The sequence below is a fragment of the Caretta caretta genome, chromosome 12 (assembly GCF_965140235.1).
Source record: "Caretta caretta isolate rCarCar2 chromosome 12, rCarCar1.hap1, whole genome shotgun sequence".
In the NCBI taxonomy this organism is placed as follows: Eukaryota; Metazoa; Chordata; order Testudines; family Cheloniidae; genus Caretta; species Caretta caretta.
The window spans coordinates 1,105,207-1,131,501 of record NC_134217.1 but is presented as its reverse complement, the minus strand read 5'-3'; the positions used below and the strand labels follow the sequence as shown (position 1 = coordinate 1,131,501).

At 48.1% G+C, this 26,295-nt stretch overlaps 1 protein-coding gene across 2 annotated transcripts in view; it reads right to left on the bottom strand.

Moving 5' to 3' along the window:
* CFDP1 (craniofacial development protein 1) overlaps positions 1-26,295 on the bottom strand; it is a 128,396-nt gene that overhangs the window by 9,697 nt on the left and 92,404 nt on the right. Inside the window, exon 6 of one of the 2 annotated variants that reach the window (XM_048817103.2) lies at positions 6,382-6,540. The exons of the other annotated variant lie outside the window; for it this stretch is intronic. Coding sequence (XP_048673060.1) covers positions 6,382-6,540 — 159 coding nt within the window. The remainder of the gene's footprint in view (positions 1-6,381; positions 6,541-26,295) is intronic. 2 annotated transcript variants of the gene reach the window in all.

Genomic DNA, 26,295 nt, shown 5'->3' with positions numbered 1-26,295 from the left:
AAAAATTGGAAAGAGTCCAGCGAAGGGCAACAAAACTGATTAGGGGTCTGGAACACATGACTTATGAGGAGAGGCTGAGGGAACTGGGATTGTTTAGTCTGCAGAAGAGAAGAATGAGGGGGAATTTGATAGCTGCTTTCAACTACCTGAAAGGGGGTTCCAAAGAGGATGGCTCTAGACTGTTCTCAGTGGAAGCAGATGACAGAACAAGGAGTAATGGTCTCAAGTTGCAGTGGGGGAGGTTTAGGTTGGATATTAGGAAAACCTTTTTCACTAGGAGGGTGGTGAAACACTGGAATACCTTACCTAGGGAGGTGGTGGAATCTCCTTCCTTAGATATTTTTAAGGTCAGGCTTGACAAAGCCCTGGCTGGGATTATTTAGTTGGGGATTGGTCCTGCTTTGAGCAGGGGGTTGGACTAGATGACCTCCTGAGGTCCCTTCCAACTCTGATATTCTATGATTCTATGATTCTGTGAAAGTAGGACCAACCCCAACTAAATCATCCCAGCCAGGGCTTTGACAAGCTGGGCCTTAAAAACCTACCCGTTGAGCCTGACAATCTAGCCAGCTTTCTATTCACCTTATAGTCCATTCATCCAATCCATACTTTTTTAACTTGCTGGCAAGAATACTGTGGGAGACCGTATCAAAAGCTTTGCTAAAGTCAAGATCGATCACATCCACCACTTTCCCCATATCCACAGAGCCAGTTATCTCATCAGAGAAGGCAATCAGGTTGATCAGGCATGACTTGCCCTTGGTGAATCCATGCTGACTGTTCCTGATCACACTCCTCTCCTCCAAGTGCTTCAAAATGGTTTCCTTGAGGACCTGGTCCATGATTTTTGCAGGGACTTAGGCGAGGCTGACTGGTCTGTAGTTCCCTGGTTTCTCCTTCTTCCCTTTTTTAAAGATGGGCACTATATTTGCCTTTTTCCAATCGTCCAGGACCTCCCCCAATCACCACATGTTTTCAAAGATAATGGCCAATGGCTCTGCAATCACATCAGCCAATTCCCCCTCAGCACCCTCGGATGCATTAGATCTGGAACCATGACTTGTGCACGTCCAGCTTTTCTAAATAGTCCTTAACCTGTTCTTTCACCACTGAGGGCTGTTCACCTCCTTCCCATACTGTGTTGCCCAGGACAGCAGTGTGGGAGCTGACCTTGTCTGTGAAGACTGAGGAAAAAAAAGAATTGAATACTTCAGCTTTTTCCACATCATCTGTCACTAGGTTGCTTCCCCCATTCAGTGAGGGTCCCACACTTTCCCTGACCTTATTCTTGTTGCTAACATACCTGTAGAAACCCTTCTTGTTACCCTTCACATCCCTTGCTAGCTGCAACTCCAGTTGTGTTTTGGCCTTCCTGATTACACCCCTGCATGCTCAAGCAATATTTTGATACTCCTCCCTAGTCATCTGTCCAAGTTTCCACATCTTGTAAGCTTCCTTTTTGTGTTAAAGCTCACTGAAGATTTCACTGTGAAGCCAAGCTGGTCACTGCCATATTTGCTATTCTTTCTGCACACCGGAATGGTTTGTTCCTGCGCCCTCAATAAGGCTTCTTTAAAAACCAGCCAGCTCTCCTGGACTCCTTTCCCCCTCATATTGGCCTATTCCTTCTTGTGCAGCAGCAGGATTGATTAGGACAGTCTAAACAATTTCACCCGTGCACACCTAATGAAAGCTAGGGGGCTGTGCACGGCTCACTCAGTGCAGCAGCAGGTCCGAGAACCCTTTGGGCAGAGTTAGCCCACCCTGACTCCGATTCCGGGCTGAGTTTGCATGGCTGGCAACAAGGACAAAAAAAAAAAAAAAAAAAAAGCCAACGTGTTGCCTGTAAACGGAGCATGTCTGATCTGGAGTCCCTGAGAGATGAACATGGAACCCCACAAACCCATTTGTCCACAGCCGCTTTTCAGAGTATATGCCTGCAAAACAAGAAACTACTGGAACGAACAGCTCCCAGCCTGCCACAGTGCAAGTTGGACAAAGACCTCAGAACAGGAATTCAATGAGAAATAGCACTGGAAACTCACAACGACATGGAATTACTCATGCTAGGGAAGGGTTGTTTTTTTAAAAAATAACCTACATTGCCCAATTCATTATTTGCTATAAATAACCTGCAATAATGGAAGTGGGGTAACCATGAGCTATCTCAGATAAAGGCAGATTTGCTGTAAAAGAAGTCTGCTAATGAGGAGAGCTGATAGTTCCCTTTGGGAAGATTTTATTGGCACTTTGGGTCCCCTGTCAGACACTTGCAATCACTCAGCGTGACAGCCCCAGGTTTGCCTGGGAGACGGAGAGGAGGAGAGATCTAGTGCAGATCCCCTGCTGGGGTTGCCCTACATAACGCGGCACAGTTAAGAAGCTGTGCCACATGTTCAAGTTTATAAAATATGGTAGAGTGACAGGCTTACAGGAAAAAGGACGTCTCCTCCCCTGCTCCGTCTCAATGTCTCCTTTTCAAAAGCAGGACAGGCCCTGAGGATCTGACAGAATCTGGGTTGCACACAAACCCACATTCCATTGCTGATGAAAAATAACCCCGCGGATTGAAAATTGATGACGAGGGGAGGAAAGAGACAATGGCAGGTTAGACGTAGCCGGAGGGTACCACTTGTCCCCTTTAGCTTTGGGATTACAGCAGGCCAGGCTGCGGAGGGCAGAAGAACTGTGTTATGAAAGGAAGGAAACTGCAATTCCATCACTCAGCCAGAGCAAGAGTGCTGATGGAGCAACTTCTAACAACTTGAGAAAGCAAGCGAAGGCCCAAGGAGCTGCCCTGAGATGTGAACGGTGACTTTGGCAAGGTTATTTTTTTTTTAAAGGAAGAATTTCTTCCCCCTGGCCATAAGACATACGATTACTATTTCTATAGCGTCTCGGGTTTGCCTGGTGCTTAACAATCTGGGCCTTGACTTGCCATGGGTGACTGAATGCTTTCCTAATCAGGTGGAACCCATCTTCAGTTACACAGCGAGATCTGCAGAGCCTGCCCGTGTGACAAATAGCAGCAGAAAGATTAGTAAAAGACATGTGAAGCATGGTTCATCAGCGCCAGGCAGGCACCAGGTACAGACACCATTCCTCATCCTAATAGTTCTTGTCCGGATTTTTATAATGAGCTGTGTCAATTACTATCCACTGAATTGTGGACAAAGGTCACTTGACAAATATCTGAGGGGAGGGAGAGGATAGTAAAAGAAAAAGTGGCTCATAGAAAGTGGCCGGATCACAAAAGCAGCCAATGACAGTGGTGTTTGTGTGATCTTGTGATGCCAGGCTGACAGCTGCAGTTTCACCCCCTTCTCACCCCCATCATTTACTAGTAGCTTTGGCTCACTTATGTGCTTGGACTCCCTGCCTTTCTGCCTTGGAGGTGGATGTGATTAAAGGTGAGCTGGGTCATCTGGTGACCCCCTGATGTTACGCATTTGACTAGTATTGATTTTTTTAAAAGAAGAGTCTCGTGTTTTCATGGCACCATGTTTCTCTTCTGTGTAATGACAAAGCCACCGGCTGATAGCTCAGTGGACCTGAGATCTGCTTGAGCAGTTAATAAGCAAGGCTAGTCAAGCTTGCAGATACTCTTAAATCATAGAATCATAGAATCATAGAATATAAGGGTTGGAAGGGACCCCAGAAGGTCATCTAGTCCAACCCCCTGCTCGAAGCAGGACCAATTCCCAGTTAAATCATCCCAGCCAGGGCTTTGTCAAGCCTGACCTTAAAAACCTCTAAGGAAGGAGATTCTACCACCTCCCTAGGTAACGCATTCCAGTGTTTCACCACCCTCTTAGTGAAAAAGTTTTTCCTAATATCCAATCTAAACCTCCCCCACTGCAGCTTGAGACCATTACTCCTCGTTCTGTCATCTGCTACCACTGAGAACAGTCTAGAGCCATCCTCTTTGGAACCCCCTTTCAGGTAGTTGAAAGCAACTATCAAATCCCCCCTCATTCTTCTCTTCTGCAGGCTAAACAATCCCAGCTCCCTCAGCCTCTCCTCATAACTCATGTGTTCCAGACCCCTAATCAGTTTTGTTGCCCTTCGCTGGACTCTCTCCAATTTATCCACATCCTTCTTGAAGTGTGGGGCCCAAAACTGGACACAGTACTCCAGATGAGGCCTCACCAATGTCGAATAGAGGGGAACGATCACGTCCCTCGATCTGCTCGCTATGCCCCTACTTATACATCCCAAAATGCCATTGGCCTTCTTGGCAACAAGGGCACACTGCTGACTCATATCCAGCTTCTCGTCCACTGTCACCCCTAGGTCCTTTTCCGCAGAACTGCTGCCTAGCCATTCGGTGCTACTCTGAATTCGCTCATCTTTCCTATGCACAAGATGCTACTCTGATTCGCTCATCTTTCCTATGCACTGATCTCTTCTCCAGTCTTTAAAGACTACTGCATCCATGCCACTGGAGAGGTTTGCCAGCGGTGAGTGAAGTCTATGGATATTCGTTGCCCCTGTACATGGGCCAGAACAAGAAATCAGAACTTTCCAAGGAAGCGGGACATTTTCAGTTTGTAACTTCAATGCAGACGTAATCAGAACCAAGCAATTAAAGAGGCTGAAGGATCTTCATGATTTCCGGTAAGATTCTGTGTCCCCATGCTGCTAAACTAGTGTGTTTAACGCAATGGCTCTGAAGCAGCAGGCGCCCTGTTCAGCCCAGGTGTAAGCAGGTGCAGGGTCACTGCAGTCAATGGAGCTGAGCTGCACCCCACACACCAAGGATGCATTTCGACGTAAGAAGAGTGTCTAAGGGCTGGTAGAAGGTTCCAGAGCCTTTCATTTGATGCCATTGGTTTGAATACAGCCCAGATCAATAGCAGCCTAAAGCCCTGATGGCTGCCCAGTTGTCCGTGTGAAATGAATTCTCAGGTGGGTTGTTAGTCCAGCTCCTGGTAAAAAAGTGTCCACCGCTTGGACACCACCATTTTAAGCAGCTGGCGCCACCAGAGGCAGCTACAGAGAACTCAAAGGCTGACGGGCAATGGAGATTCAACTCCCCTCTGAATCCTTCTGAAGGCAAGACCCTGCAAAGCCAAGGAAGGGACGTTGGTGGGACACTGTATGTAGGAAGCTGGCACTGCTCGTCATCTACCCATTCTGGGGAGCAGAGCCCATCAGAGAGCAGAGGGCTCTGGCACAGCCTTGCTTGCAGACATCTGTCACTCCTGTGATGCTGACATATGCCGTCTGAACTGTAAGCCTTCCTCAGAGGGGCTTTTCCCCAGAGGAGAAGTCCAGCTCTGTGCACTAACGGAGTTCGATGTGTTGAGATGTTTTGTCAGGTCTTGCACAAAAGCCCCTTCCCCATCCTGCTCTCACATCACCAGAGCCTGATAAATGAGCATCTTAATCTGGAGGGCCAGATCCACAGCTGGTGTAACTCAATGCAGCTCCTTTGACTTGCTCTGGCTTGATGGAGTGCCACCGACCCACCCACCCCCACCCTGCTCTATTGGCACCCACCTGTCTATGCTGGAGAGGCCAACAGGGCAGATCTAATAGGATGAGTGGTATGTTAGAGGCCAGGCAGCAAAGAGAAAAGACAAGGGTAATAAAATATCCATTTGAAACAGAAAATCAGATTTGTGGAGCCCTGAGACTGCAAGGTCTCCTGCAGGCAAAGCATAAGAACAGCTTAGCATAGGTTACATTTTATGAGCAGTCCACTAAGCTGGGGAGATTTTCCCATAGTCTAGAGAAGCACTTGTGGTAGGGAAGCCACGTCTGATCTTATTTCCCTTCCCCACGGCGTGCATTATGAACTGTTTTATCTACAACACCGCTACTTACTTTTATGACATTAACTGCACTGGAGTGAGCACTGCTAGACACACACAATCAATACCCAACGCTCTCATAAACAGCAATGTGCTCTGACAGCTGTTCTGTATTTGTATGCGTCTGTACTGAAGAGGAGGAAAGCCTGAGGAGCCTGTATGGTGCCCCTGGGTGACGTTAAAAAGGGAAAAAAATGTGCTTATGAAAGTGGGATATCTTAGGGCAAGCTGTACAGGGGGCCACCATCTTTTGTCAGTAGATTGCTGGACTGGCTACTCAAAGAACCTGGTCAAGCTGCATTTGCCACCCTATCAGGAGCCATGCCAGCCAGAGTCTATAAGGGTGGGCCTGAAAATCCTACTGATGTCTTAGGGGACTGTGGGAGTGCTCAGGACAGCCAGACATTCTTCAACAGTCTATCCCCAGGACCCTTAGAGAGAGATCAATTGCTGGGCTCGCAACAGCCGCCTAGTGCTTTGGGGTTTGGTCGCTTCTCTGCAGGAAGTGATGGGTTTCCTGGGTGCTTGGCAGACCCTGACTGCTACTAAATAAAGCCAGTCTTACCCTTCTTTCCCTCGGTTGTGGATGGCCAGATCCTCCCCGATCCCCTCCTCCTCCTTGAAGTTCTCCCAGTCCAGTTTGGATTTCTCTAGCGTGCTCATCTTTTGCTTTTTGGAGCCAATCTTTCCCAGGAGGCTGCTTATGCCACTTGGCCTCTTCACCCTGACAGAGACGACGAAGCAGACACTCATTATTTACTGGGAGAAGACATCATTACCACCTCAAATGAAAACAGAGATGAGAAATGCTGTGTGTGAACCAGGTGGTCATGGCTAAGGAGAACGGTTTCCTTTGCTCAGATCAACCCCTGCGCCAGAGACACTCCAGCCAACAAGCCACATTTCCTTGGAGCCCATGCAGATCTGATGGGCAGAAGCTCTTTGAGGTGAAAAGATTCTGTGTTTGCCTTGCAAGCTCACAATGCGCTGCGAACAGCGGGGCGGGAAGGGGAAAGGGGCATGGCTCCATACCCTGCTTTAAGGGTCTAACGGTATCAGCCACTGCTTCAGGAGACCAATACACAACCTGGGGCAGACACAGAGCTTAAGGGTCCCCTTCTAATACATGAATAAACGAAACAGCAGGGTCTTCTGGTTTGTGAGGAGACGGGGAGAGAGAAAAGCATGGAGACTGGGATGCCCTTTGAGGCTTCCACAGCAGCGGCACTCACAGTGGCATGAATCATATCAGCCATAGCCACCTCTGCAGTGAAGTGAGGAGGCTGCTTGCCATATAAGTATAAGAAACGGGAAGCATGATATAACTAGGAAGGAGCAGCTGGCCAGTTCCCTGTAAACCAGTGATCTCCTCCTGCATGCCTCCTTGTGGCCTCGTAGCAGCCCTGCAAGTGGTCCCTCACCTCAGTTTCCTTTTGAGACCCCAATAAGTCCATGGAAGCAGATCTAGGCCATCAACAATACATAGTACAGACAGTCCCAAAGTATAATCCATATCACCCCTGTGCAAGCAGTCCTTGCTCTCACCATACCCCAGGGTTTTCCATCACAGCTAGGCTCCCTATGCATCCTATTCCACCCCAGCCCTTCCTTCTAGGGTGCAACCGCACTTTCCCCTGCAGGAACTCCTGCAGCCTCTCCGCTGGGAGAGCATCTTTACCAGGGAACAGAGTAACAGCCGTGTTAGTCTGTATTAGCAAAAAGAAAAGGAGTACTTTTGGCACCTTAGAGACTAACCAATTTATTTGAGCATAAGCTTTCGTGAGCTACAGCTCACTTCATCGGATGCTGATGTAGCTCACGAAAGCTTATGCTCAAATAAATGGTTAGTCTCTAAGGTGCCACAAGTACTCCTTTTCTTTTTACCAGGGAAGCATCCCTCTGCCCCCAACCCTCTCACGGTTACTCTGGGCCAGCTCTCCAACAAGGAGACATCAGCCGGTGAGCTCCTCTGCTGCTCCCCCTTCCTTCAGCCCTCTCTGGGTCCCTCCAGCTCAGAGCCAGCCAGCATCTACCTCTGCTGCTGCTCCAGTCCTGGCTCTCTGGCTTGAGGACATCAGCCAGCAAACCCCTCTTGCGGCTCCCCTGCCTTCAGCCTTCTCCCAGGAGCCATCTTGTCTCTCTGGTAGCTCTCATCCCCTGCCTGCCCTTTTTATAACCCCCCAGGTGCTGCCTTGCCCTCTTAATTGGCCCAACTTTTCTGTTGAATCCACTTTAGGAGAGATCTTTGTGCTGCTGCATCCTCAGCAATTTGGAAAAGCCCATCAAGCCCTAGCAAGTCTTTAAAAGCACGGCATTGCCCTGGCAAAGAGAGCCAATGGGGAATTACACTCTGCGTCAGAACACAGAGCAATCCTTCTTGCTCACCTGAGACATGGTTGGCCGAAGCAGGTTGGTTCACTGGACGGCTGTGGAAGGGGGAGATTTCGAGGACTTGGGTGAAGGCAGGTGAATCTATGTTATGAAGCATGGAGCCGCAGTGGTTTTGTTAAAGTCCCGTTATAATTATAGACCTGTTTTCCATGTGTTTTTCACCAGCTCCCTCCCAGCACAAGACGTTTCCAGCCACACACGAAGTGTTTTGGGGGGCTACCCCTTCTCCTTCCCAAGTGCAGAGGGAGCACAAGATAAAACAAAGGACTTGGGAAGCAGCACAGGTGTGTACAACTTCACCCTAGACCAATGCAGCTCTAGCCTACAGCCTCCTTCATAACTCTGAAAGTCCCTCCACCATGGGCCATCTCCCAGCTCACCAGGACTTTCCTACAAGCACCTAATGGAGCACACCAGCATGGGATGTTGTTGAGCCACATTCAGTTCAGGCCCTAGGGTGGGGCTTTGATACCAAGGTGATGGGCACCTTACATCCCCCACAAAGCACTCCCAGACTCCTCTCCACCTCCTGCAGCAGAGAGAATACTGTATCCCTCCCTAGCACCTTCAGTCAAAGATGTCCAGGCGTGGCTAGACAGTCGCGGTGTACGTCTCCCAGACCCACTGTGATGGAGGGTTTTCTCCTGTTTTCACACAGGGCAGAACTGACACCCAGAGAGATTCACTGATTTTCCCAAGGTCACCAAGGGAACCTGTGCCAGAGCCAGGCACAGAACCTCCCCCTGGCCCTGTGCTGTTCTGTACCCACAAGAGCCTCTGGAAGTTAGTTTACCTGGAGATTTACTGTTAAAAACGCTGGTTTGGAACTGCACTCTAAACCTTCGGGGAAGGTATGGGCCAAGTCCCCATTTTAAAGAGAAAACACTTCAATCAAGTAATTCTGGGGGTCAGTTTTGTAATGGTCTAGGTAGCGAGAAAGCTGAAACAAGCAGGAGCACAGCGCTGCCCAGGTACAAGAGAGGACATCCCACCCTCAGTTCCCGGTTTGCTGAGGAAGGCAGGCTGCACAATTCAAGCCCTCCGAGAAGACCCATTTACCTCACTGTTGCATGCGATGGTAGACACAAGACTCTTGGGGAAACGCAAGGGCTCAAGGGCTTTGCAGAGTCCCAACCACAAGAAAACTCAACCCCAAACTGCCAGATTAACCCCTTTCCTGCTGGCTGCTTGTGGAGAGGAAGGAAGCTTTGGGGGCATCCCATATTGATGGTCTATACAGGGACATTGGCGATCAAAAGCGAAGGGGAGCAACGGGATGGCACTTTGCTCAACATCACAGCTACATCAGGCGGCACCGCAGAGGCTGTGTGTATTATCAGACCTTAGACCTGCTGCTACGCTCCTCTCTAGCCCTCCGCTGAATTAGTGTCTGCAATGTTATTCCCTCGCAGTGCAGTTGAGGAAGCTGCACTCCTGGCCTCCACCTACCACAGCGCTTGCCAATGGCACCGACCAGTTTAATGAAGTGCAGTCACTTGCCTTTCCTCCCACCCAGGTTTGACAGAGCAGGCTTGTCCCAGTAATTGCTACAGAGCGCAGTCACCTCTGCAGAAGCCTGGGCAAAGAGGGGCTCTGTCCCCTGGCTCTCCCACAAGTGCAGATATGCCAGGCGATGGCAGAGCCAGGCTGCCTGGGATTAGCGGAACAAGCAGGAAATCCCTAAATGTGGGGGGAAAAGGTGGGTGAGGCGAGGAACAGCATCATTTTGCAAGGAGAAGGGCGCAGAGGGGTTAAGAAATAGAAATATCTGTGCCTAGCAGGGGCTGCTGTGAAGCTGAATAGTTTCCTTAACTGCAGGAAATGGTTCTCATTAGACCCCAACCACAGCTGGGCAAGCTATGCAGCCAGTAAATACTTTCTCTGTCCTAGATGGAAGATGCTTACCCAATGCATTGCAGACCAGCAAGCCCACCCCCTACTGTCCCAGGACAATGCGCCTGCGTGTGAGAGGCAGTCTTAACACCACCACAAAGAGAGAAGTTGTGTAGAAATCCTCAGTTCTGGCTCGCAGCCTAGAAGCCAGCGCCGGTTCTTGGTCGGCGACGTCTCTGAATCTGCCTCTTACAAACGGAGCGCTGGGGCCTCGGTCGCCCTAGGGACAGAGCATGAGTGGGGCATTACTCACCACAGGGCAGCCGCTCCCCGCACAGCAATGTGGGACGGCTGGGTTACCCTCTCAGAGAAAAGCCCTGTTTTCCCAGTCCTGGGCTAGGAACTTGCTGAAATGAACCAGGCTGGGATCGCTCCAGCTTGGACAGTGACTAATCACAAAGGCAATGGCAGGCTGAGCTCAGCTGGACGCAAAGGGCTCTGCGACTCATTCACAGTGCAGGTTGCGAGTAACAATGCCACTCATGATGCAACATCCCAGTGCTACCCGCAGCGATGGCTGACACAGATCATTGGCACGGAGGACACACTGATTGCTGATTGGGTTTAATAAAATAAACTCCCCATTTCATCTCCCACTCCCCTTGGCTTCCCCGCTCAGGCTCACCTGCTGCCTGGTCCTCTCCTCTCCTGGATTCTTGCCTGATGGTGGGTCCAGTGCTATCAGCAGCTCCAGGCTCCTCTTTCATGGCCACTCTGGCTGGTGGCTGGCCGTTCTACTCCCACAGGTGGCTCAAGGTACCAATATCTGAGAGCAGCTTCCATAGCCTTTTCTCCTCGTCTGTGTGGCAGAGGATCCTTGTGGGGGGAGGGCCTGGATTTTGGTAGGTGGGCGTCTCAGTGGGCTTCCAGGTGAGGTGGGTGATACTACTGAGGACTGGCTCTTTGCTTGGTGAAGGGGTGAAAGAGAAGGATGGGGAGGCCATCAGCTGGTATTTGCATTGATTGAAGTTTTAATTCTCTTCCCAGGCACTGACAGCCTCAGTTTAGGTGGATTTTTATGTATTTAAGTCTAATTAAATAAATTTTCTAGTTCAGATTAGCAGTGCCCCAGCCTCACCACCTGGGGGCTGAGCAGTGGCCTATGTGAAAGAGCGAAGTCTCCATGCCGGTCTAGCTTTGCTAAATTCACCTTGAGCAAAGGGCAGGGTGGAAGGGCCACACGAGGGCTCTTTCCTCTTACCCAGAATGGAGGCCCAGGGAGCCCCTGGATGGAACGGTGTGGAGCTGTGTGCACTGCCGCTGCCCAGCCTGTGCCCTCTGGCTGGGCAGACAAAGGTACTCGGTCTCCAGACCTGCCACCCAGCACCTTTGCCCAGCCCTGAATTCCCCCAAGAGCTGCAGCCACTGAAATGGATTGTTTGATCATATGCTTGGGAAGCGGTGGGGTCGGGATCGTTTTATCCTGTCACGCCTTTCTGGAAAGGACCGGCTCTAGAGTCCCATTCATGCTGCTGGGGGCATGGGAGGGGCAGGGCAGCGGCTCCAGGCCAACGTTCAAGAGTTTCCCTTAAATTTATTAAATGTCTAAGTCCCATCACCAAGAGTTGGTGACTGCTTCCCACGCGCCACTGCCCGACTCACACTAACGTACCAGCTTTGTCTGTAGGAACGTCACAGGACCCTCTGCCAGCTTTCCCTAAAGAGGGTGAGACACATGTTATTACAACAGACATGGGGGCTCTCTCGCAGCTCAGCTGGACTGGCCTGTGTTTTTCGAGCTGAAGCCCATCTTCCAGTGGGGGGTTGGGATTTCCAGGGAGTGTGTCCATTTCTTGCAGCTCAGGGATTTGGTTACACCATCAGACTTCAAGAGGAAACGTGTGCTCACCATCAGATGATGGGAGTAGATACAAATGGCTCCTACCAAGCAGGTCAGCGAGTTGAGAAGCTCTCAGGAAAGCAGGACAGGGATTTTGAGGCCCTGAAACACGAGTCACATTGGCTTTCTAAAAACAACCTAGAGCGAGAGTTAGGAGCGTCTTTGTGCTCCCTGGAAGCTGAAAGAAAGGGAGTATGAATGGACACACTCATTGTCCTTGTTTAAGCACAAAACATGCTGGGAATCTTGCGACAGCTTGTCAGGGCATCACCTGCCAAAGCAATTTCTTCAGGTGTGCTGAGCACAGCCCCAGTGAACACTGCAGTGGGGAGGCGGCAGCAGTTACTCCTGCCTGGGAGGGTTGTGTGTGAGGGGAAATGACACTTCGTACAGTAGCTATATTTCTTCAGGCAAGAGGCAGCCAGGCAGCTCTGTAGAGGAGGCAGAGGAAGCACTGGAAAGGGAGCTGTCACCTTTAAAGGGAAAACCAAGTTGTCTTGGATTTGCTTCTCCTCTGCTCCCAAGCCTCCAGGGCAGTGGGCTGAGTCTGTCTGCTCTCACAGCACCAAATCATCATCCTCAGAGCATCAATTCGGCTTTCTGATAGGCAGCACAGGTGCAAGGGAACAGTTATCCAGCAGCCTGGTTCTCACCTCCTTTGCCTGCATGGCTCTCCACAGAAACCCCTCCAGATTCACCACTCCGCTTACGAAACAAAAAATCTATGTACCCTGGAGAGCCACCTCTCCTACCTCCCAGAGCCACACTGCCACCCCCTCCCACTAGAACCAGACACTTTCCTTTCCTCCCTCCCGATTAAAGCCCTCCCAGAGCCAATCACTTCGGCACCCACCAGAGTGCTCCCCTATAGCCATACAGCCAGCCACTACAACACCTGCCACCCCCCCAATTCAATAAGTGCCTCCAGGAGCTCCCTGCACCCTCCCTGTGCCAGGCACCTTCCCTTGGCAGTGCACAGGGCACGCTTCGGCTCAGCTCCCCCACTGGTACAAAGAGACGTAGCTTCATTAAAGCCAACTGGTGGCAATGAAGATAGGCTGATTTTCACCAGCTGAGGATCTGGCCTCTCACATTCTGCACTTAGGATGGAAGAATCCCATGCACCGCTACAGACCAGGGACCGACTGGCTAAGCAGCAGTTCTGCAGAAAAGGACCTAGGGGTGACAGTGGATGAGAAGCTGGATATGAGTCAGCAGTGTGCCCTTATTGCCAAGAAGGCCAATGGCATATTGGGCTGTATTAGTAGGAGCACTGCCAGCAGACTGAGGGAAGTGATTATTCCCCTCTATTCGGCACTGGTGAGGCCACATCTGGAGTATTGAGTCCAGTTTTGGGTCCCCCACTACAGAAAGGATATGGACAAATTGGAGAGAGTCCAACAGAGGGCAACGAAAATGATCAGGGGGCTGGGACACATGACTTATGAGGAGAGGCTGAGGGAACTGGGTTTGTTTAGTATGCGGAAGAGAAGAGTGAGGGGAGATTTGATAGCAGCCTTCAACTATCTGAAGGGGGGTTCCAAAGAGGATGGAGCTCGGCTCTTCTCAGTGGTGGCAGATGACAGAACAAGGAGCAATGGTCTCAAGTTGCAGTGGGGGAGGTCTAGGTTGGATATTAGGAAACACTATTTCACTAGAAGGGTGGTGAAGCACTGGAATGCGTTACCTAGGGAGGTGGTGGAATCTCCATCCTTAGATGTTTTTAATGCCCAGCTTGACAAAGCCCTGGCTGGGATGATTTAGTTAGGGTGGGTCCTGCTTTGAGCAGAGAGTTGGACTAGATGACCTCCTGAGGTCTCTTCCAACCCTAATCTTCTGTGATCAAATCCTGCCCCGCACAATGCTGGCACAAGTGACAGCAAATGTTCCTTTGCTCTTCCCAGACCAGTTCAAGCTCCGATGTGCCCCATAGCAGCAAGGGTGCAGCAGAAAGGTGCCAGGCCACCGTGGCAAAGCACTGGCTTCTACCGCTCTGTGAGCTGCCTTGTAGCAGTCTCCCCCACCAACAGGTGCAAAGAGTCCTTCTCTGCCGGGATGGCAAATCGCCACGCGCTGCCCTGGTGATGTATCAAGCCCATCAGGTGCAGCTCTAGACTGTGTTCTCAGACCAAAGTGATAAGCGCGTTGTACGTGTGCTAACCCAGAGGCTCATAGAGACAGACGAAACTGGCTGGCATTTCTTTTCCCTGCTTGGCATTGTTTCCCAAACTGGCAATGGCTGGGGGCGGGAGGAGGGGTTAGCACGTTCTCCGACCAGCAGGTGTTTAAAAAGCCCCAAACCCAACCAACGTACTCTTAAGCTGTAGGTGGAGATGGAACACTTCAGAGGGAAATTGAGATAAAAGGGAGAGGGTGGATGCAGTTACATAGTTGGCAGGTTTTAAACAGGTTTATTTTGGAACCCAGACTGTAGGATGAAGGGGACGCCGGCCAAGCATGGCAGCAAGGAAAGGGTCGGTCAGGGCAGCGTAGTGAGAGGAAAACCCTGCCAGGTCAGGTATCTGTGCCTTTCCACACACTCTGCTTGCCCAGGTGCGAGCAGCTGTCGAGTGTTTATACCCTGACAGCGCCAACAGATCAAGTCAAGGAACATGCTCAGAACCCAGTGGGTGCAATTCTGTGCCTGTAATCCCACCAACAGAGTAACTTTACTTCTACTTTGCATAATGACAGGTTTCAGAGTAACAGCCGTGTTAGTCTGTATTCGCAAAAAGAAAAGGAGTACTTGTGGCACCTTAGAGACTAACCAATTTATTTGAACATGAGCTTTCGTGAGCTACAGATCCGATGAAGTGAGCTGTAGCTCACGAAAGCTCATGCTCAAATAAATTGGTTAGTCTCTAAGGTGCCACACATCCTCCTTTTCTTTTTACTTCTCCTGAAAGTCCAGTGGGGTGTCTGGCAACTGATGTGGTTAGCATTTCCCATTGACAAGCCTGCCTTGCCAGCAGGACAGTGCCCTCCAAAGCAGCATGGTGGAGCACTGGCTCTAGAGGGAAGACTGCCACCTAGTGACTCATCAGCTCCTCCTGCAGTCCCAGTGCACTCCTCGGAGGTCTGACCTGACCTGCTTAGCTTAGGGGATAATCCGGGATCACAGCACAAGGCGGGATAGCTGCGGGCCAAAATGAAAGTTTAAGTCAGAGAGCTATTGGGGCAAGAGAGGCCATAACCTCCCCGAAGTGCGGGCAAGTCCCCTGCACCAATTAAGGAAAAGGGGAGACATCTGATTTGCCTTGCTGCCCAGGTGTGTCGTGTCTGCACACCCACACATTTGCATTCAGCTCCATTACTTTAATAGCCCCCCTGTCTATTAGCAGCCTTCTACTTTTATGGCATCAGCCATGAAGGGCTCATCTACCACCCCTCCCGCAAGCCAATCACCGACGGCACCTTTTGATCCCACAGAAAAGTGCTTCGGGTGATGCACAATCACCTGAACAATTCAACAGCAGCGGCAAAGGCTAAGCAGCACTTGAAAAACAGTCACATATTTGGGCGCAGGTGTTTTTAGAAACACCTGTAACATAATTTGCTTGCCTGATTACTGAGATCCCAGACAGTCAACTGGTCATTTGAGTGTGCCGTTATCTCAAGGGGGGGGGGGGGGGGCATCACTCTAAACACCTGGGCTCAGAGCCTCAGTTGACTTCAGAGGATCAGCACTGACTTACTGAAGATCTGGGCTTTGCACACTAAGAATTCAAGAGAAAAAGAAATTTACATTGCTTCTGTCACAGTTCAGGGCAACCTCTATTGCTCCCCTCATGGTACAGCATGGTCCCGGCTTCTCAGCTGTCACCTCTCTAGGGCAGAGACCCACGTCTCTCTCCCTCCTGAACGGGGTTTTTCCAGGCTGCGCAGTTCCCTGCCTACACTGTGAGCTCCGCAGCAAGCTAGACAACCTTCTGCTGTCTGCGCTTTTTTTTCTCCTCAGAGGCTACAAACAGGACAATTGCCCAGAGTTACAAGTTACCACACAGCTCTTTCTAAAGCAAGCACATTTATTTGTCAGCACTGCATAGAAAACACATTTAAAACAGTAAAAGAACCTACACACATGCTAATAAACTCACTAGAGATCATCCCAACTCCAACAAAGGCAGATGAACAGTCCTTCCAACCGCACCATGGGATTTTTCTGTGATTGCAAGTTCATAACAGCTTTTAGAACAAACACACCCATTCATAGATTAGCCTTTCCTTCATACAGTGGGGTGCAATCAGCGAGACAATGTTTCTCTCCTCAGGCGTAGCTTCAAAAGTTTGAGTCCAGGTGAGAATTTGCATTTGCCTCCCCCCAGGTATTTTCTAGGAAACCCACTTACCGTGGTTTGTCTTGAAAGTTCCTTCTCATCTGGCACATTGTTTAAAAGCATGCTTTGAAGCTCACAATACTTCCTAAGGTTTCCAGTGCCCACATCTCTCCCCTAGAGGAGTTATACACAATCTCACAATAACACATGAACTTTGCATTTAGAATACAATGGACTCCAAAGCTATTTAAACTTAATTCATTTGCATCTCCCAAAGACACTGCAGGAAATTGCTGGATGTGTCTTAGCTGAGAGACACTTACTTCTGACTACTGCAACCACAGCCATGCTACTCCCCATGCAAGTCCTGGCTCCATCAAAATAAGTAGCAAACCTCCCACTGAATTTAGCCCAATGGGAGCCTTGCTATTTACTTCAACAGGAGAAGAAATTGCCTCCTTTCCCCCTGTTCTACTAATGATACCAGCCTCGGTGAGTTCTGTGTGAGGCATTGGAGCCTATCTCCACGCTGCGCCCCCACACATGCTCACCCCATCAGAACCACCTGCCACTACCACGACACATTCAGGATGGGAGCTGGCCAAGACAACTTCCTCGTAGGTCATTTATTTGATAGGTCTGTGTGGTTTGTTTTTAAGATGGAGATATTGAAAAGTACAGGGCAGTTCTGACTTTTGATGGGACTTGGGCACTGAACTGCCCTGTGCTCTTGAAAACGTCCTCTTACATCTACTGTGCTATGCACACACTGATAATTAACTGTACAGTCTTGTTACTGTCCTCTCTTCCTCCCTGCCCCACTCCCATCCCCCATTTTATCTCTCTTCCATCATGTAATTTACTAGACTGAAAACCCTTTGAGCCAGGGACTTATTTTAAGCATCTTCATGCTGCCAGGCTCACTTTTCGGCACTCAATGAATAAAAAAGGTTACATTTCATTTTTTTTAAGACTATAATAGGCAACGTGCTAGGTGCTGTGCAGGCATATGGGAAAACATGGCTGCTGTGCTCCAAAGAGGTTGCAATTGAAAAAGACAAAAAAGAGCAGGACATGGATGCAGTGTCCAAGCCTAGCGATCGGAGCAAAGTGGGTAAAAATTGAAGATTTTTTTAAAGTATTTTTTTAATTTGAATTGGATTTTTTTATTTTGTTATTTCAATTAGAATCAGTTTTTCTTTTTTAAAATAAACCTGTTTAAAATGAAATCTGAATTTAATAAAAAAATGTTAAGACCTAAACTTATTATAATTCGGTTGTATATCTGAAACGTGTTTTGATCAGAGATGTTTATGTATTCAAAACATTTAAGGTTGTTATATTTCATAAAAACAAATTGTATATGCTGTTTTGTGTATTTCTTTAAACTCCAGTTACCATCCTTATGCAGCTTGACACAAACCATGAGCAAAAAGTTAATTATCTAGTAAATAAGCAATATCTCATTCACCATTTTCTAACGTGCTAAAAATGCACAATTAACAAGAATCTGAAAATATTAAGTTATATCATGTGACGAAGCGGAAATGTTCTTAATGTTTTCTCCGAATACTGTGTGGGTGCCTCAGTTTCCCCTATGCCTTTCTTAAGTATGTAGGTGGTGGGATAAGGGTGTGTGATTGTTGCAGAGCAGTAGGCAGACGTGATGCTGTCTGTACAGAGAATGGCTGACACCTTGTCTCCTGGCAACCGATGGCCTGGGCCCCTCCCCTGCAAAGGTGCCAACTGAAGGCGTTGGAGAACAAAGAGATCAGGTGGCCTCCTGGCCCGGGAAAGAAACAAAGGCCAGAGGAGGGGCTGGAGGGTGCTTCAGTTTAGAGCTGGCTGGGGAAATGGAGGGAGGCCTAGAACCGGGGTCTGGGCTCCCTACCCCCCTAGATGAACCTGACTGAGGGGTCCTGTTCCCTGTACCTACAAGCTCTGTTTTAGACCATGTTCTTGTTATCTAATAAACCGTCTGTTTTACTGGCTGGCTGAGAGTCACGTCTGACTGCAGAGTTGAGGTGCAGGGCCCTCTGGCTTCCCCAGGAGCCCTGCCTGTGAGGACTCGCTGTAGGAAGCGCACAGTGTGAGAAGAGGATGCTGAATACTCCGAGGTTCAGACCCAGGAAGGTCGAAGCTGTGTAAACTTCTTGCCCTGGAGACAGTATGCTCAGAGAGAGGGGGCATGCTCCCCCAGAGTCCTGACTGGCTTCGTATGGAGTAGTTCCAAAACATCGCCCGGTGACTCCGTGACATATCATTACCTAAATAAGTCGACATAGTTATAGTGAACCCGCCGAGGAAGCAAACAGATGTACCAAATATAGCGTAAAAGCTCTACTTACTTGTAAATCAACATGTTTTAATGAGAGTGCACACCTTTCTTTAGAAAAAAACTGACACACAAACGGAAAAGTTGATTTAAAAAATTGATGATTTAAATTGCCTTGATTTAAATCAATCCACCCTGGCATAGGGACTGAATGGCACATACCGTGGAAATGCCAGGAGGGATTCTGGGTATGAGATATGTACAATTCTATTTTATATGTGTATGTCTTTGTACAGAGCTTTGCATAATGGGGTCCAACCTGGTCGAGGCCACGAGGGGCTACTGCAATATGCTGAACAGTGGTGACAGACTCAGGCATACAAACCCATCTCCCCAGACGTGTCACTTATCGAATGAATGCTCCTCTCCAAATGAATAATGATGGTAACAAAAATGAATGTGCAATGCTGAAACCCTAGTGGATTACCAGACTCAGAGAAAGGAACGTTTGCATAACCATCAAAACCACACAGACTTTTCCCCTTGGGTTAAATCTCACCAGGGCTCTTAAAAGAAGTACAAAAGTAGCAGTCTAACTAGTGATTAGTACAGAGGACTGGGAATCAATATCTCCCCACCCCTCCTTCCCACACCCTGGAACCTGTCACCTCTGCGAGGAAGAGAGTTTAGATCGTTCACCATCATTACAATAATAAAAGGGGCTGCCAGAAGGTGGCTGTGACGGGCGTACTGCTACACCTGGAGAGCCCAGTGGTCAGGCTTCGGACATGATGACATGTGGGCTTCATCAGCACAGAGACCCAAGGAAGGACATGACAAGCCAAGCGCAAGGCTATCATTGACATGGTGAGGACTGCTCGAGGCAGTGGCAGAGCTTGCTAGTGGCACAGTCAGAGCTGGATGTATTTTTGTCTAAGTCAAGTTAGCGGGGAATAAAGATTTGTTACAGGAAGACAAAATGTCATTCCAACTTCCTGGTGGTAGCGATTGACAGAAGGTCAGATTGCCACGCTAAGATTCAGACTTGTATTTTATTGCTATATTTATATATTAATCCAGTGCAGGGGATTTACATGGTACTTTTCAAGATATACAATGCACCCTAGCTATTCCATAGTGCTTTTCTCCTGTGATCTCAAACCACTTCACCAAGGGGGATAAACAGCATGATCCCCATTGACATGATGGGGAAACTGAGGCAGAGGGGTAAACTACAGTGTTTTTCATTAGTAGATCTCAAAGTGCTTTAAAAAGGAGGTCAGCATCATCACCCTCAATTTACAGATGGGGAAAACGGAGGCAGAGAGCAGCAACATGACTTGCCAAAGGTCACATAGAAAGCAAATGGCAGAGATCCCTGTTCTCACTCCCAGTCCAGTGATCCCTATGAGCGCAGACGACCGTTCAAGCTTTATAAACGCTTTACAAAAGTCCTCCTCCATCTTTGATTTGCCTTTCGGCAGCACGGTTCTGGAAAGCTATGTGGCAAACACATAGCTCAAACTACAGCCATAGTTGGGGGTGGGAAGGCATTTTCCCCAGATCAGATTGGCAGAGACCTGGGGGATTTTCGCCTTCCTCTGCAGCATGGGACACAGGCCACTTGCTGGGTTGAACTACAGTAAATTATGGATTCTCTGCAACTAGAAGCCTTTGAATCATGATTTGAAGACTTCAGCAACTCAGCCAGAAGTTAGGGGGCCTATTACATGAGCGGGTGGGTGAGGTCCTGTGGCCTGCAATGTGAAGGAGGTCAGAGTAGATGATCATGATGGTCCCTTCTGACCTTAAAGTCTGTGAGCCTCTGACCTGCAAGTTTCCTTTCTCAGCAGGAAAACCTCATCAGGGAATGGATGGGAGTTTCCTGCCCAGCTCAGAATGTTTTGGGAAGAGACTGCTGCCATGGAGAGCACACTTCCTGCCGACGGGACGAAGGAAAATATTTCCCTGGAGCCTTTTAAAAATAGTTGCTAAGGGCTTGTCTACATGGTCAAAGTGCCCCAGCACAGTTAAAGCCTTGTGTGGACACAGTTAAAGTGGCAAGAAGGTGCTCCCAGCGGTGTAGGGGAATAAGTTATCCTGGTAGCAGGCCCCTTTATACCAGTATAACTACATCCACACTAGGGGCACCATACTGGTATCATTATGTTGGTGCAAAATCACCCCCACCTTTAGGCTTTGTCTACACTGCCCCTTTACAGAGCTGAAACTTTCTCGCTCAGGGGTGTGAAAAAACACTCCCCTGAGCAATGCACATTTCAGTGCTGTAAAGTGGCAGTGTAGACAGGGCTGGTAGCTATGCCTCTTGTGGGGGTGGGTTTTACAACGCTGGGAGAGCTGCTGTGACTACACAGCCACATAAAAGTGTTGCCGCAGCAGTGCTTTAACATTGGTAGGGAAGACAAAAACTGCACATAGGCCAGGGCCAACTCTGGCTCCTTTACAGGATGGTGCGTGAGGCAGCTATAACCTACGTTCTCACTGCAAAGTAGGCAGGTGGCCAGCTGGGCCAAAGAGAAACCCAGCTCAAGCCTGGGAAAGAGATTTTCCTGTGTGGATGAAAGAGGGGATAAGGGGCAACAGCTAGCAAACGAATTCACAGAGCAGCCCAGCTTCATACACTGCTAAGAACGATGGGATACCCCATCAGTCATCAATCCCAGCCCACGAGCTAGTCCAGAGACACTGTGGATGTGGTTACATGGATCTGGCCCAGGTAGGGCTTGCAGTGGGGACACCCCGGGCTAGGTTAGCCCAGGCTAACTCTGCAGTGAAGACATACTCTGATTGGCAGAGATTTCTACAACAGACACAGCAGGCAAGCTAACTGCATTATAACGATTGTGCATGCACATCAATGGGGGTTTAAGTGAAGCAGCCCTGGCTTTTGATACTGTGAGGACAGCAATGATTCCAACCCACTACTAACCACCTATTCCTCCTCTCACACCTGACCACGGGTTCTAGGATCTGCCCTGTACACACCGCTGCACCCCTTTAAAACTAAATCAGTGAAACATCACACCTTTACTTGTATCAACGCAACTTCTGGGTGGACACCAGCCACTTTAAATAAAAGGGAAATAAATAATCCTCTGATTTATTATGTTATATGCACAGATGGGGTGAGATGCACAGATTGGTGTACCCAAACCTTTATATTTTTGTGATGTATTTAAAACATTTATAAAAATAAACTGTGAAAAAAACAACCCTCTAAATTAATGGCACATGCCAAACAGAAGTGCTGAATTTCATTGCTTTCACCATTCGTGGGATAATTTCACCATCAAGGTGTTTTTCTTCCTTTTAGTCTATAAACTCTGTGGGTTGGTCAACCCACCAGTTTTGTACTGATTTAACTATACCAGTTTAGAAAACAGATACAGTTAGATCAGACCCCCAATATGGATGGATGAAGGTGCTTGCATTGGCATATTAAGAAAATAAGCTATCTGTGTAAGCACCTTCAGATTGCTATAACTTTGTCCATGCTAGTGGGTGTTCTGAATTAACTAGATCTGTTTCTAAACTAACATAGTTAAATCAGTACAAACACTTGTGTTTACACAATGGGTCAGATAACTGGTATTCTTATATGGCTGTCCATGTAAGACTGGCATACCAATGGCAGATAGAAAAAAAGGACAGATTCAGTGGTATTTTGTTGCCTGTAAAGCTGAGCGAATCATCAATTTTTTGGTAAGGGGGCAGGGAAACCGAAATATTAAAAAAAATTTTTTTTTGTTCAGTTTGAGCTGTAATTGCATCGTTTGGGTTGTTTTTCCTCACTGTAATGTAATCCTCGCACACTCAAAATTTCATTGTAGGTTGAACAAATGTTTTATTTGACCCAAAAAACCAATCAATCAATCATTGTGTTTCATTTCCAGGTGTCTGTTTCCCTTTGTTTGGGTTTTTAATATAAATCTAGATTTTTATATATATATAAATCTATAAACATAAATCAAGAGGACACATTTTGAAATGAAAAGTCAACATGTTTTATTTTGAAATGGTAAAACACACCCCCTCAACTTTAAAAACAAATCATTTTTTGAGCTGAAACCATTTGCCAAATTCCCAAATTTCTGTGCCCCACAAAATGCATTTTTGGAAATTTTATTATTTGCTGAAAAAACCTCCCCTGGCTCTAATTACACGGTCCAATATGGCATATATACCACAAGGTAGCAGTGGACTCTGTTAGTGTTTTAGCTAAATTCAGCTCACTAACATTGGTGACAATTTTGAGTAACATCCTTCAGTGACGTCTATAGCTAGGCATGGAAATAAACGAGAATTGACTTTCAAAGCTACTAAGCGCTCAGCTCCTGCAGACCAATGGAGTTTGGTCAAATGTTTAAAATCAAACCACCAGCCACCACAGCTCTAGGCTGAGATTAAGCCTGGAACAGAATTTACTTAAAAGGAATTTGCCTGAGAAAGGTAGGAGCAGCTGTAATCATCTGCACAAAATTACTCCACTGTGCTACCTTAAAAACACCTATATTCCTTCCTGCCATACTATTCAGATTTTAATTGCTAATTGAGTTTATTAAAAAAAAAAATTGCTGGCGCACAGAACAGAAATTCTTCCTCTCTTTTCATGGAGGCAAACTCCATCCCCTTTTGTTTAATAGCAGCTCCTTTGTTTAGAATTCCAGTTCTAAGCAGCCTTGAAGTATTCTGGGAATGGCTTGGTTACGATATCCCCTCCAGACTGATGCCTTGACTCATTTCTAGCCAGCCGAGAAGCTGCTTCAAATCGCGTATAAAAAGTAACGGTAATGGAATTGTTCCAAGACTAAAGGGATTTCAAAGTGAGTGACTTTGGATGATACAGCAACTGGTGCAATTCCCACACTGTTTTTTTTAGCCCTATGTGCCTTGCGGTGGTATAACTGCATGGAGCGTGTAACATCCTACTCAGCCGATCCTGAGAACATGCCCTGCGCTCATCTTCCAGCAAACGGGTGCCAGGCTTCATCAGTGTGCCCACGTAAAATGACAGAGGTGGTCTGATAGATGCCTGAGCTTCAATTTTGATCAGCTTCCCACTGTGTCAGTTTAATGCCGTACTCTGATCAAAACGAGGCAAGAGAGCCAAGATGGGGGCAGGGCAGAAAGGGATTGAAAGAACAATGCATCTGACAGGCTTGTAAATGTTCAGATTCAAAACAAAACATGCTGCTTCCCATCAGCAGATGTTTGCAAAGTCCAGCAAAAAAAGAAGAGAGAACTAGAAGAGAAAGACTGCCCAGAATTAAAGCAGGCCTCTCCAGCCTAGCACAACTGTATCTTTACAACAAGAAATAAGTGAGGGTTTCTTGAAACCCAATGGATCAATTGCTTTGCCACTCCATGGAAAGACAAATCGTGCAGACTGCACACAATCTAGTATCAGCTAGTGGTGAGCTTGCGCTGGCAGCATGTGGGACTTTGGGGGCTGATAAACATTTGTACATTGCTACATGCAGACATAAAACCTGAATTGGGAGTCAAAAATGCTTAACTGTTTTGGGGGTGGGGAGTACATCACCACTGCAGGCATGAGAATTTCATTTCTTTTTACAAGACGGTTCCATTCAAAGATTAAGAAATTGACAAATTGGACACACCCTAATATTTGAGGGGTGGACGTACGCAGGAAAAGCCCTAAAGCTCCAAAAAGGTATAAAACAACACAGTCCAACTCAAATGAAAGAAAGAAGTCAGGGCTAGCTACTGAAAGCGTCTTATAGGAGAAAGGGTTCAGCGGGGCCAAACTTCCAGCTCCTTGCTAGCTGCAGTGCTATCAACTTTCTTATTTGATCACGAGCCTCATGATACCTGGTATTCTTATGGAAGCCCCAGCTCCTGGAGTCATGTGATTAGGAGAAACTCTAGGCTTGTATTTGTTTTTGAAAGTGAATTTCTAAGCCTCATGGTTGTGGAGAAAGGTCTTGTTTTCAAGCCTCAGTGCTCCCCAAAGGCTCCCAAACCAGAAAGCAGAGAAAAAAGCCCCATTTTTTAAAAAAAAGTATAGAATCATAGAATATCAGGGTTGGAAGGGACCTCAGGAGGTCATCTAGTCCAACCCCCTGCTCAAAGCAGAACCAATCCCTAACTAAATCATCCCAGCCAAGGTTTTGTCAAGCCTGATCTTAAAAACTTCAAAGGAAGGAGATTCCACCACCTCCCTAGGTAACCGATTCCAGTGTTTCACCACCCTCTTAGTGAAAAAGTTTTTCCTAATATCCAACCTAAACCTCCCCCACTACAAACTTCAGACCATTACTCCTCATTCTGTCGTGCTACCACTGAGAACAGTCTAGATCCATCCTCTTTGGAATCCCCTTTCAGGTAGTTGAAAACAGCTATCAAATCCCCCCTCATTCTTCTCTTCTGCAGACTAAACAAACTCAGTTCCCTCAGCCTCTCCTCATAAGTCATGTGTTCCAGTCCCCTAATCATTTTTGTTGCTCTCCGCTGGACGCTTTCCAATTTTTTCACATCCTTCTTGTAGTGTGGGGCCCAAAACTGGACAAACTACTCCAGCTGAGGCCTCACCAATGTCGAATAGAGGAGAATGATCACGTCCCTCGATCTGCTGGCAATGCCCCTACTTATACAGCCCAAAATGCCATTGGCCTTCTTGGCAACAAGGGCACACTGTTGACTCAAATCCAGCTTCTCGTCCACTGTAACCCCTAGGTCCTTTTCTGCAGAACTGCTGCCAGAGCCATTCGGTCCCTAGTCTGTAGCAGTGCAGGGGATTCTTCCGTCCTAAGTGCAGGACTCTGCGCTTGTCCTTGTTGAACCACATCAGATTTCTTTTGGCCCAATCCTCTAATTTGTCTAGGTCCCTCTGTATCCTATCCCTACCCTCCAGCATATCTACCTCTCCTCCCAGTTTAGTGTCATCTGCAAACTTGCTGAGGGTGCAATCCACGCCATCCTCCAGATCATTAATGAAGATACTGAACAAAGCCAGCCCCAGCACCGACAGTTGGGGCACTCCGCTTGATACCAGCTGCCAACTAGACATGGAGCCATTGATCACTACCTGTTGAGCCTGACAATCTAGCCAGCTTTCTATCCACTTTGACAAAGTTCCTGCTTTACCTTGGTGGGTCTTGCACTTACTGGCGGATTTGCTCGCCTTGGAGCTTCACGGCAGCCCTCAGCTTGGCCGTTTTTCTGAACCCACAGTCCAGGTCGACTCCTCCTGTGTCTGACCAGGAGTTGGGAGGATTTGGGGGGAACCCGGGCCTGCCCTCTACTCCGGGTTCCAGCCCAGGGCCCTGTGGAATGCAGCTGTCTAGAGTGCCTCCTGGAACAGCTGTGCGACAGCTACAACTCCCTGGGCTACTTCCCCATAGCCTCCTCCCAACACCTTCCTTATCCTCACCACAGGACCTTCCTCCTGGTGTCTGATAATGCTTGTACACCTCAGTCCTCCAACAGTCCGCGTTCTCACTCTCAGCTCCTAGTGCCTCTTGCTCCCAGCTCCTCACACGCACACCACAAATTGACGAGAGCTCCTTTTTAAAACCCAGGTGCCCTGATTAGCCTGCCTTAATTGATTCTAGCAGCTTCTTGATTGGCTGCAGGTGTTCTAATCAGCCTGTCTTAATTGTCTCCAGAAGGTTCCTGATCGTTCTGGAACATTCCCTGTTACCTTACGCAGGGAAAAGGGACCTACTTAGCCTGGGGCTAATATATCTACTTTCTATTACTCTCCTATAGCCATCTGGCCCGACCCTGTCACACCACCTTATAGTCCATTCATCCAGCCCA